At 63.8% G+C, this 11,379-nt stretch overlaps 1 protein-coding gene across 2 annotated transcripts; it reads left to right on the top strand.

Moving 5' to 3' along the window:
• Positions 1-2,514: 2,514 nt before the first annotated feature.
• Positions 2,515-9,886, top strand: LOC113460756 (uncharacterized). Of its 2 annotated transcripts, XM_074540340.1 has the most exons (20): positions 2,515-2,730; positions 3,060-3,206; positions 3,285-3,406; positions 3,507-3,615; positions 3,699-3,815; positions 3,949-4,016; positions 4,089-4,202; positions 4,333-4,518; positions 4,596-4,698; positions 4,780-4,921; positions 5,001-5,184; positions 5,268-5,367; positions 6,396-6,514; positions 6,654-6,691; positions 6,891-7,003; positions 7,958-8,106; positions 8,255-8,349; positions 8,572-8,650; positions 8,899-9,007; positions 9,354-9,886. In XM_074540340.1, exons 1-20 carry the CDS (start codon positions 2,670-2,672, stop codon positions 9,425-9,427), a joined length of 2,229 nt encoding a protein of 742 aa, XP_074396441.1. In that variant the 5' UTR covers positions 2,515-2,669; the 3' UTR covers positions 9,428-9,886. The 2 variants fall into 2 exon arrangements, with proteins under 2 accessions (XP_074396441.1, XP_074396443.1); XM_074540342.1 differs by lacking the exon at positions 3,060-3,206.
• The last annotated feature ends 1,493 nt before the right edge of the window (positions 9,887-11,379 follow it).

Below are 11,379 nucleotides of genomic sequence, written 5' to 3'. Positions count from 1 at the left end.
GATCAGAGCCCAATCCCTCTGCACCCCAAAGGATCAGAGCCCAATCCCCTGTACCCCAAAGGATCAGAGCCCAATCCCTCTGCACCCCAAAGGATCAGAGCCCAGTCCCCCTGCACCCCAAAGGATCAGAGCCCAGTCCCTCTGCACCCCAAAGGATCAGAGCCCGATCCCCCTGTACCCCAAAGGATCACAGAGCCCAATCCCCCTGCACCCCAAAGGATCAGAGCCCAGTCCCTCTGCACCCCAAAGGATCAGAGCCCAGTCCCTCTGTACCCCAAAGGATCACAGAGCCCAATCCCCCTGTACCCCAAAGGATCAGAGCTCAATCCCTCTGCACCCCAAAAGATCAGAGCCCAGTCCCCCTGTACCCCAATACTCTGCTTCACACCCCTCAGCCCCTGTGCACCCCAATGCATCACACACCACAACACATGACACTGCTCAGTCCTTCTGTACCCCAATACACTGTGCACCCCAATAGATCACACCCCTCAGTCCCTGTGCACCCCAATACACTGTGCACCCCAATAGATCACACCCCTCAGTCCCTGTGCACCCCAATACACTGTGCACCCCAATAGATCGCACATCCCAGTCTTTGTGCACCCCAATCTTTGTGCACTCTGCTCCCTGTACACCCCAATACATCACAAACCCCACTCTCTGTGCACCCCAATATATCCCACACCCCAGTCAGGCCCTGTGCCCCCCAATTCCCATCCACCCTGCTCCCTGTGCCCCCCAGCACATCACACACCCCAAAGCATTCTGCACCCCCAGTACAGACCCCAAATTCCTGTGTACCCCAGTGCTGGTGTCCCCTGACACCCTGTGCACCCCAAATTCATCGTGCACCCCATTCCTGCTCATGTTCTGCACCACAGCCCCTGCTCCCTGTGCACCCCCTCATTGTGCACCCCAACACTGCACAGCCCCTGCTCCCCCTGTACCCCAACACTGCACAGCCCCTGCTCCCCCTGTACCCCAACACTGCACAGCCCCTGCTCCCCCTGTACCTCAACACTGCACAGCCCCTGCTCCCCCTGTACCCCAACACTGCACACCCCCTCATTGTGTACCCCAACACTGCACAGCCCCTGCTCCCCCTGTACCCCCTCATTGTGCACCCCAACACTGCACACTCCCTGCTCCCCATGTACCCCAACACTGCACAGCCCCTCCTTGTGCACCCCAACACTGCACAGCCCCTGTTCCCCATGTACCCCTTCCCTGTGCACCCCAACACATCACAGCCCCCTAACCCTGCACCCCACATCCCCGTGCACCCCAAGACTGCACACCCCAGATCTTGTTCATTCTGATCCCTGGGCACACCCCACACATTGTGCACCCCAATTCCCGGGCACCCCGATATACCACGCACCCCATATCCCTGTGCCCCCCTTGGTTCCCCTGCACCCCAATATCTGCATCCTCTCACCTGTGTATCCCCATATACCGCGCACCCCGCTCTCCCTGCACCCCGTTATTCCACAGACCCCGCTCTCTCTGCACCCCAAAACACCGCACACCCCGCTCTCCCTGCACCCCGTTATTCCACACACCCTGCTCTCTGTGCACCCCAAAACACCGCGCACCCCGCTCTCCCTGCGCCCCGTTATTCCACACACCCCGCTCTCTTTGCACCCCAAAACACCCCGTACCCCGCTCTCTCTGCCCCCCGTTATTCCAAGCACCCCACCGCACATCCCTCCTTCTCTGCACCCCGCTCTCTCTGCACCCCGTTATTCCACAGACCCAGCTCCCTCTGCACCCCAAAACACCGCGTACCCCGCTCTCTTTGCACCCCAAAACACCGCGCACCCCGCTCTCTCTGCACCCCGTTATTCCACACACCCTGCTCTCTGTGCACCCCAAAACATCGCGTACCCCGCTCTCTCTGCACCCCAAAGCACCGCACACCTTTCTCTCTGCACCCCGTTACAGCGCGCACCCCGCTCTTTCTGCACCCCAAAACACCGCACACCCCGCTCTCTCTGCCCCCCGTTATTCCACGCACCCCGCTCTCTTTGCACCCCAAAACACCGCGCACCCTGCTCTCTTTGCACCCCAAAACACCGCGCACCTCGTTCTCTCTGCGCCCTGTTACAGCGCGCACCCGCTCTTTCTGCACCCCAAAACACCGCGTACTCCGCTCTCTCTGCCCCCCGTTATTCCAAGCACCCCATCGCACATCCCTCTTTCTCTGCACCCCGCTCTCTCTGCACCCCGTTATTCCACACACCCCGCTCTCTCTGCACCCCAAAACATCGCACACCTTTCTCTCTGCACCCCGTTACAGCGCGCAGCCCGCTCCTTCTGCACCCCAAAACACCGCACACCCCGCTCTCTCTGCACGCCGTTATTCCAAGCACCCCATCGCACATTCCTCTTTCTCTGCACCCCGCTCTCTCTGCCCCCCGTTATTCCCCGCACCGCGGTCCCCGCGCATCTCGATCCCTGCACGCCCCGTTCCACCCCGCTCTCCGCGTCCCCTCCCCTGCGCGCCCCAAAGCACCGCACACGCCGCTCCCCGCGTTCCCCCATTCCCGCCCCGTTACCGGCGCATCCCCCGCAGCGGGGGCGGCTCCCGGGGGCGCGCATGTCCGGCCCCGCCCGTTAAATTCCGGCGGGCCGGGACCGCCCGCGCTGCACCTGCTGCTCCCGCCATGGCCACCGACACCGAGCCCGGCCGCCGCCACCGCCGCTGCTGCGCGCAGGACACGCCCGGTGAGCTGAGCGGGGTGGGCACCGGAGGGGGCTCCCCCATCCCCGGGCACCGCCGGGGCTCCCCCATCCCTGGGAACAACCGGGGCTCCCCCATCCCTGGTCCTCACCGGGTCCCGACCCACTCACCGGGCACCGAGCGGGATTCCCCGCCCGGTACCGGGCACTGGTGGGGTCCCCCCGTCCCGAGCATCCCTGGGTACCGCTCCGTGTCCCCCGGCGGGGTTGGGGACCAGGGTGACCCCCAGCCCAGCGGCTCCCGGCTGTCCCGCCGTGCTGAGCGGGGCACGGGCCGGGGATGTGGCCCGGGGTGACTCCGGCAGCTCCCGCAGATGCTCCCAAGGTCCCGGATTGCCGCGGCGACAGCGACGGTCCCCGCCGGGGCTCCCTGTGCGAGCGGCGCTGCGCTGCCATCAACAACGCGCAGGGCGAGCTGGGGGAGCTGGGCTGCCGCCTGCCCCGGCCCCGCGTCCCCCCGGGTAGGCTGGGCTGGCAAGGGCTGGGTGGGGCCCTGGGGGTCCCGCAGCCGCTGTGACACCCCCGTGTGCCGCCCGCAGCCACGCCCGCCCCGTCCTGCTGCCAGCAGCACTCGGAGGAGGTGTGCGAGAGCTGCCTGCTGAAAACCACCCTGACGGCCGAGAACGCCGTGGAGGCCAACAAGCTCTCCAACAACTACAAGGTGGGTGGGGGGCACCCATGGGTGCTCCTGGAGGGCTGTGATGGGGTTTGATTTTCTTCCTCTTCACTCACCCCCAAAATAAAACCTCCTCTCTCTGCAGTTTGGCTTCAAGAAATGGAAGAGCCACGTGACGGCGCGGCCCTGGGAGGACCGCTCAGAGATTGTCAAGGAGCTCTACTCTGACCTCAACATCGTGCGAGGCTCTGCAGGTGGGTGGGCCTGGGGACAGCCCAGTGTGGGTTTGGGCAGCTGCAGGTGATGGTGGTCCCACCTGGAGCCTCCCCTCCTGCAGGGTCCACGCTGACGTGTGGCAATGTCCTTTACCTGCTGCTCTTTGGCTGGTGGCTCTCGCTCCTCTACGTGCTCGTGGCTGCCGTGATGTTCATCACCGTCATGGGGGCTCCTTATGGTGAGCTCCAAATCTGGGACCCCCAGTGAGGGCTGGATGAGCTCAGAACCGCAGGGATGGGTGGTGGGGTCTCCCCATTCTCTGTGGAATGTCCCTGGAGGTGGAAGGGACACTGACGGTTGTGTCCCCACAGGGAGGCTCTGCTGGGACCTGGCCGGGTATTTCCTCTGGCCCTTTGGCAAAGTGATCCAGAAGGTGGAGGTGAGGGTGCCCTGGGGAGCCCTGGGGGTGTTGGGGTGCCCTGTGCACACCCTGACATCCCCCTGTCCCCAGGTGCCCAAATGCCAGCAGGCGTGCGAGGCCGGCGTGGGGGAGAGCTCAGCCCTGCTCGGGGGTCCCACAGCGCTGCGCTGGCGCCCACGGTGCTGGGTGGGCACCGGATCCTGGGTGAGCCCCGCGCTGCCCCAGCGCCATCCCCCTGCAGCCCCCAGCGTGGTGGGCAAGGTGCCCATGGGCCCTTCCCTCCCCTGGGCAGTGGTTTGGGGGCCAGGCCCTGAAGGTGCCCTCCTGTTGACAGCACCGTGCCAGCACTGCAGTGTGGCTGTGCCTGGGGTACCCGGTGCTGGCCCTGGCGCACGGGCTCGTGTGTGTCACCGCCTGGCTCCTCATCGTCCTCATCCCCGTGGCCAAGCTGAGCGCCCGCGCCGCCTCCCGCGTGCTGCTGCTGCCCCCGGGGCGCGTGCTGGTCCGCGGCCTGAGGATGGTGAGTGGCTCTGGGCAGGGCTGGGGTCCCACACCCCGCTCCGGGGGGTTTTGGGTGACCCTCCTGTCCCCCTGCAGACAGAGGTGCCTCTGGAGGGAGAGGTGATGCTCTGCTGCTACCGTGCTGCCAACCCCTACTACTACAAATACGCCGTGCATGGCATCAACGTCTTTGCTGTCAGTATCCTTCTGGGAGCTGCAGGGGACGGGGTGGGGTGACCCCAAATCCTCCCCCTGCTGTGTCCTTGACTGGCTGTCCCAGACCTGCTGCCCCTGGTGCTGGTGACGCTGGTGCTGGGCTACGTGGACAGCCCCAACCACCTGACGGGCTCCGCCGTGAAGTTCACCCTGGCCCTGCTCGCCATCATGCCCCTCTCCTACTACATCGGCATGGCCATCGCCAGGTGAGCGGTGACGGGGGACGCTTGGTGGCCGAGGGGGGACACTCCAGCCCTGCCGTGACACCCTTTTGCTCCTCTGCAGCATCTCAGCCCAGAGCAACTTCGCGGTGGGGGCGGTGGTGAACGCCACGTTCGGCTCCATCACCGAGCTCACCTTCTACATCACCGCCCTCATCAAGGGCTCGCGCGAGGGCAACCGCTGCTACGCCGAGGTGGTGAAGTCAGCGCTGACAGGGACCCTGGTGGGCTGCGTCCTCTTCGTGCCGGTGAGACGGGGGGCGCTCACAGCTGGGAGGGGGCTGTGAGCAAAGCACTGATGGGGGTTCCTGGGGGTGTTTCTGTCCCCAAGGGTCTGTGCATGGTGATCGGGGGCATCCGGCACCAGGAGCAGCGCTTCAACAGCCGCTCTGCGGGCGTCAGCTCGGCCCTGCTCTTCCTCTCCGTGGGAGGTGAGTTGGGGACAGGGCTGTCCCCAGGGCTGGGGGTCCCACCAGGGTGGGTCCCCGGCTCCGTGTCCTGTCCCCGCTCCGTGTCCCGTCCCCTCTCTGTGTGCCATCCCCGCTCCGTGCGCCGTCCCCGGCTCCGTGCGCCGTCCCCCGCTCCGTGCGCCGTCCCCCGCTCCGTGCGCCGTCCCCCGCTCCGTGCGCCGTCCCCCGCTCCGTGCGCCGTCCCCGGCTCCGTGCGCCGTCCCCGGCTCCGTGTCCCGTCCCCGGCTCCGTGTCCTGTCCCGGCTCCGTGTCCCGTCCCCGCTCCGTGTCCTGTCCCGGCTCCGTGTGCCGTCCCTGGCTCCGTGTGCCGTCCCCCGCTCCGTGTCCTGTCCCGGCTCCGTGTGCCGTCCCCGCCTCCGTGTGCTGTCCCCCGCCCCGTGTCCTGTCCCTGGCTCCGTGTGCCGTCCCCCGCCCCATGTGCCGGCTCCGTGTGCCGTCCCCCGCTCCGTGTCCTGTCCCGGCTCCGTGTGCCGTCCCCGCCTCCGTGTGCTGTCCCCCGCCCCGTGTCCTGTCCCCCGCTCCGTGTGCCGTCCCCGGCTCCGTGTCCTGTCCCCGGCTCCGTGTCCTGTCCCCGGCTCTGTGTCCTGTCCCCGGCTCCGTGTGCCGTCCCCGCTCCGTGTGCCGTCCCTGGCTCCATGTCCTGTTCCCGGCTCCGTGTGCTGTCCCCGCTCCGTGTCCTGTCCCCGCTGCATGTCCTGTTCCCGGCTCCGTGCGCCGTCCCCGCTCCGTGTGCCGTCCCTGGCTCCATGTCCTGTTCCCGGCTCCGTGCGCCGTCCCCGCTCCGTGTCCTGTCCCCGGCTCCTTGTGCCGTCCCCCTCTCTGTGTCCTGTCCCCCTCTCTGTGTCCTGTCCCCCTCTCTGTGTCCTGTCCCCCTCTCTGTGTCCTGTCCCCCTCTCTGTGTCCTGTCCCCCTCTCTGTGTCCTGTCCCCCTCTCTGTGTCCTGTCCCCCTCTCCGTGTGCCGTCCCCGCTCCATGTCCTGTCCCCACAGGTGTCTTTGCCCCAACGCTCTTCTCCAAGGTCTATGGGAAGCTGGTCTGTGGCGAGTGCCACAACGTCACCCAGAACCCGCTGGGCCACTACCTGTGCCACAACTGTCACTTTGACCTGGTGAGTGGGGACCTGGACCCCCGAGAGGGGGGATTTGGGGTCAGGGATGCTCTGAGCCCCCCTGGCTCTCGTGCTGGGTGGTGGCAGCGGGGCTGTCCCCTGTCCCCTGTATCCCTGTTGACAAGTGGTCTCTCTGCAGATGGACAACAACGGCACCCTCTACTACAGCCACGTCCAGTGAGTGTCCATGCAGTGGGGACAGAGCTGTCCCCACACTGGGGTGGCACCTCCTGGCTTTGGTCGTGTTCCTGTATCCATCCCAGGGCCCCTCTCCACCCCGATGATCCTGTGCCCCATTTCCTCATCCCCAGGGGGAGTCCCCTGGGTGTCCATGCTGGACCCTGGTGGCACTGACAGTGTCCCCTGTGTCCCACAGACCCCTGGTGTACACGGTGTCCATCCTGCTCCCTGCTGCCTACCTCATCGGGCTCTTCTTCACCCTCAAAACCCACACGCACATCTACGACATCCACATCAGCGACTGCCACAGTGAGTGTCCCCAAACGTCCTGGCTGCAGTTCCTGTCACTGCTCTGCAGTGTCCCCAAGTGTCCTGGCTGCAGGGCTGGCTCCTGTCACTGCCCTGCAGTGTCTCCAGATGTCCTGGCTGCAGTTCCTGTCACTGCCCTGCAGTGTCCCCAAATGTCCTGGCTGCAGGGCTGGCTCCTGTCACTGCTCTGCAGTGTCCCCAGATGTCCTGGCTGCAGGGCTGGCTCCTGTCACTGCTCTGCAGTGTCCCCAGATGTCCTGGCTGCAGGGCTGGCTCCTGTCACTGCTCTGCAGTGTCCCCAGATGTCCTGGCTGCAGTTCCTGTCACTGCTCTGCAGTGTCCCCAGATGTCCTGGCTGCAGTTCCTGTCACTGCCCTGCAGTGTCCCCAGATGTCCTGGCTGCAGTTCCTTTCACTGCCCTGCAGTGTCCCCAGACGTCCTGGCTGCAGTTCCTGTCACTGCTCTGCAGTGTCCCCAAGTGTCCTGGCTGCAGTTCCTGTCACTGCCCTGCAGTGTCCCCAGATGTCCTGGCTCAGTTCCTGGCCCTGCTCTGCAGTGTCCCCAAGTGTCCTGGCTGCAGTTCCTGTCACTGCTCTGCAGTGTCCCCAAGTGTCCTGGCTGCAGGGATGGCTCCTGTCACTGCTCTGCAGTGTCCCCAGATGTCCTGGCTGCAGTTCCTGTCACTGCTCTGCAGTGTCCCCAAATGTCCTGGCTGCAGGGGTGGCTCTGTCACTGCTCTGCAGTGTCCCCAAACGTCCTGGCTGCAGTTCCTGTCACTGCCCTGCAGTGTCCCCAAGTGTCCTGGCTGCAGTTCCTGTCACTGCTCTGCAGTGTCCCCAGATGTCCTGGCTGCAGGGCTGGCTCTGTCACTGCCCTGCAGTGTCCCCAAACGTCCTGGCTGCAGTTCCTGTCACTGTCCTGCAGTGTCCCCACACGTCTCTGCTCTCTCCCCAGTGCCCGGCCACCACCACAGTGCCGTGGTGCACTGGTCCCGCTGGCGGGCCCTGGTCATCCTCCTGCTCTCCACCCTGTGCATGTCGGCCTGTGCTGACCTGGCCACGGAGCACATCAGCCCCATCCTCACCAACTCCACCATCTCACAGGTGAGCCGCCTCTGGCTGGCCCGAGGACCAAGGTGTGCCCTCCAGGGATGGGGACCTGCCCTGGCTGCAGCTGGAACCCCAAAAGGAATGGGGGAAAGGTTGGCCAGGGCCTGGATGTGGTCAGGCTGATGTCACCTCTTCCCTGCAGTACTTCATCGGTGTCACCGTGCTGGCAATGGTGCCCGAGCTGCCAGAGATTGTCAATGGCATCCAGTTTGCCCTGCAGAACAATCTGAGCTTGAGGTGAGATGGCTCCAAGGGGCAGTTTGGGGTGGTTCCTGTGCCCTGTCCCAGTCCCATTGCCTTGGTGCCATGATGGGCTGCCCAGGCACTGGTGGGTCAGAGTCTGTGCCAGCTTCTCCTCAAGGAGCTGTCACCCAAAAAGCGGTGCCAGAACTGGGCTGGGCTCTGTGCTTTGGGATTTTCTCACCCAGCCCCAGCCCTTAAGTTGTCCTTCCTCCCCAGCATCGAGATTGGGAACTGCATTGCTGTGCAGGTCTGCATGCTCCAGATCCCCGTCCTGGTGCTCTTCACCATCTTCTACGTGAGTAGCCCCAGGCCAGCCCTGGGGACTGTCCCATGGGGTGTGAGGGACATGGAAAGGACACAGCTGTCCTGGCCACTGTCCCTCTGCTCAGTGCAGGGCAAGTGGGCTCAGATGTCTCCTGGTGCTGTCCCCACCCTGGGGACGTGTGGCAGAGGGGGTTTAGGGGGTGACACACACGTCCCCAGACAGAGTCACTGTGGGGGGCTCCTGGTCGGCCATGAACCCCCAAATCCTCTTCCTCGCAGCCGACCAACTTCACGCTCGTCTTCAGCGACCTCCACGTCTACGCCAGCATGTTCAGCGTGGTGCTCATGAACTACATCTTCATGGATGGCAAATGTGACTATTTCCAAGGTGAGCCCCTCCCACAGGGCTGCTGTGGGGCTTGGAGCACCCCTGCGTTCCCTGGGATGTGGCATGGGGGGCTCCTGACTCCATCCCTGGGATCATCTGCTTTTTGGGGTTCTTTGTGTGTGGTGACCTGAGCGATCCTGGGGTCTTGGTTGACCATCCTGGAGCTGCTCCGAGGGGATCACTCCCATGTCCCCCTTTAAATGTTTCAAACTCCCTTTTAATGGCCATTGTGTAGAGAACCATGGAAGTCCTCTACAGGGGGCTAATCCAGACCACAGCAGGTCTAAGCCCACGTCCCTCCTTGCTCCAGGGAGTAACTCCCTCCACCCCTGTCTCTCTGCCCCAGGCACGGTGCTGGTGATGGTTTACTTCATCCTGCTGGCCGTGTATTTCTTCGCCCCGTCGCCCAGCGGCTGCTGAGGTTTGGATTCTCTGTCTCCAAGCCCTCGTTGGGATCAGCACCCCTCAGGACTTTTGCAGTGTCTCAGGGACCTGGCCGGGCTGGCTCCGGGCTGGAAGCGCCGCTCCCGAAGCTCCTGCGGGGCTCCCATGGGCCCTCAGGGATGGAAGGGGGGTGGCAATGGATGGCTCCCAAAATGAGGAGCCTCCAAGGCAGAGCACATCACACGGGCAGCTCCAGCCCACACTGGCTGCAAGGAGAACTGTCCTTAGAGGAGGGTCTGGAGGGGATTCTGTGTCCCCTCCCTGGGGATGTGCTGCACTGGGAGGAGGTGCCTGACAAGTCCCTCACCCTCCCCAGGCCTGGCAGGGCCTGGGGAATCGCACACGGGACATTTGATGGCACCAGAGATGCACCCAAAGGGATTTTCAGCTGTTTTGTCATTAAAGCACTTTTGTAGAAATCAGAAACAAAAGTTTGTTTCTCCTTAAATGAGCCTCGGGCGCCAGCCAGGGCCCTGTGTGGCCACCATTCCCTGTCCTCTGTCCCCTCAGCCCCAGCAGGGTGGCTGTGGGCTCCAGCTTTTCTCCACAACCCTCCCAGAGCTCCAGCTCAGCTCCAGCCTGCTCTTCTCTGACCATCTTTGGTCCTCCTGGCTTTGAGGGCTGTCCCACACTCCTGAGAAGGTTCAGGGATGCTCCTGGTGTTGTCCATAGGGTGTGACAGGCTGGGGACATCTCCCTCCACGCAGGGAAAAGCTGGTGGATGAGGTGAGAGGACAAAGTTGGGGCTTGGATATATTTATTATCTTTAAAACACAAACAATCCCAAGGCAAAGCACTGACAGATCCATGAGCACAGGCAGGAGGCTCTGGTGCCTCTCCCCTCTCCTGTTCCTTAGCATGGAAAGCAGGGAGTGCTGTCACAGCATGCTGGGCTCTGAAGGAGGGACAGCCAGCCCTGAGTGAGGCAGCAGCTCGTTAGTGATTAATGAGCTGCTTTATTAAGCCTTGTGTGTTCCTGGGGAGGCATCAGCAGGGCCAGCCCTGCCGGCCTCAGCCTGGCACATCTGGGGGCACTGCCAGGTGAGTGGCAGGACATGGGAAAGGGATGGGAGGGCAGGAGCTGTGGGAGAACCTGCTCAGGAATTCTGTTCTGAGCTTTCCCTGTCCCTCACATCCTGTGCCCACCCCAGGCAGCGCTGTGGCTGCTCCTGCCCCTCTCCAGCAGTTGCTGCAGGTGCTGGATGCTCTCCCTCTCCTCAGGGAATTTTCATTAAAGCTTTTCCCCACAGGAGCAGCCCAGCAGCAACTAAAGCCCCCTCAGAGGAGCTGTGAGCTCGGTGCTTAAACCAAGTTGTTTTTTCAGGAGCAGCCTCCAAAGGTCTGCTGTCCCTCCTGCAGCAGCCAGGGCAGGTTATGGAATGGGAAAGACCCCTGGAATCCATGGTGGGTGGTGCTTGTACAGCTTCATCAGCAAAAGGGAACTCCTTGGAGCTTTGTGGTTTCCTTGGTGGTGCTTTCCCAGCTGCTGGGGGTGCAGGGATCCACAGGGACCAAATCCAGCTCCTGCCCAGGACACCCCAACAATCCCCCCTGGCCCTGAGAGCAGCATCCAAACACTGCTGGGCTGTGCCCATTCCTGGGGAGCCAGGGCAGGGCAGGGCATTGCCCATCCTTGCTGCTGTCCCTGATGTCCCCAGGACAGAGGTGTCCCTGCTGGCTCCAGAGCACTGCTGTCCCCAGGACAGTGTCACCCCTGCTGGCTCCAGGGCACTGCTGTCCCATCACCAGGACAGTGTCATCCCTGCTGGCTCCAGGGCACTGCTGTCCCCGATGTCCCCAGGGGTGTCATCCCTGCTGGCTCCAGGGCACTGCTGTCCCCAGGGGTGTCACCCCTGCTGGCTCCAGGGCACTGCTGTCCCCAATGTCCCCAGGACAGTGTCATCCCTGCTGGCTCCAGGGCACTGCTG

This window comes from Zonotrichia albicollis, chromosome 4 (genome assembly GCF_047830755.1).
Source record: "Zonotrichia albicollis isolate bZonAlb1 chromosome 4, bZonAlb1.hap1, whole genome shotgun sequence".
NCBI classification, from domain to species: Eukaryota; Metazoa; Chordata; class Aves; order Passeriformes; family Passerellidae; genus Zonotrichia; species Zonotrichia albicollis.
The sequence above is the reverse complement of the archived record's forward strand: the minus strand, read 5'-3'. Positions and strand labels throughout refer to the sequence as shown.

Bases quoted from the DNA above. Each gene is read 5' to 3' on its own strand.
- LOC113460756 (XM_074540340.1), top strand. From the start codon at position 2,670: ATGGCCACCGACACCGAGCCCGGCCGCCGCCACCGCCGCTGCTGCGCG. The intron at 3,816-3,948 runs GTGAGCTCCAAA...GTGTCCCCACAG, and splicing joins CGTCATGGGGGCTCCTTATG to GGAGGCTCTGCTGGGACCTG. The intron at 4,519-4,595 runs GTGAGTGGCTCT...GTCCCCCTGCAG, and splicing joins TGGTCCGCGGCCTGAGGATG to ACAGAGGTGCCTCTGGAGGG.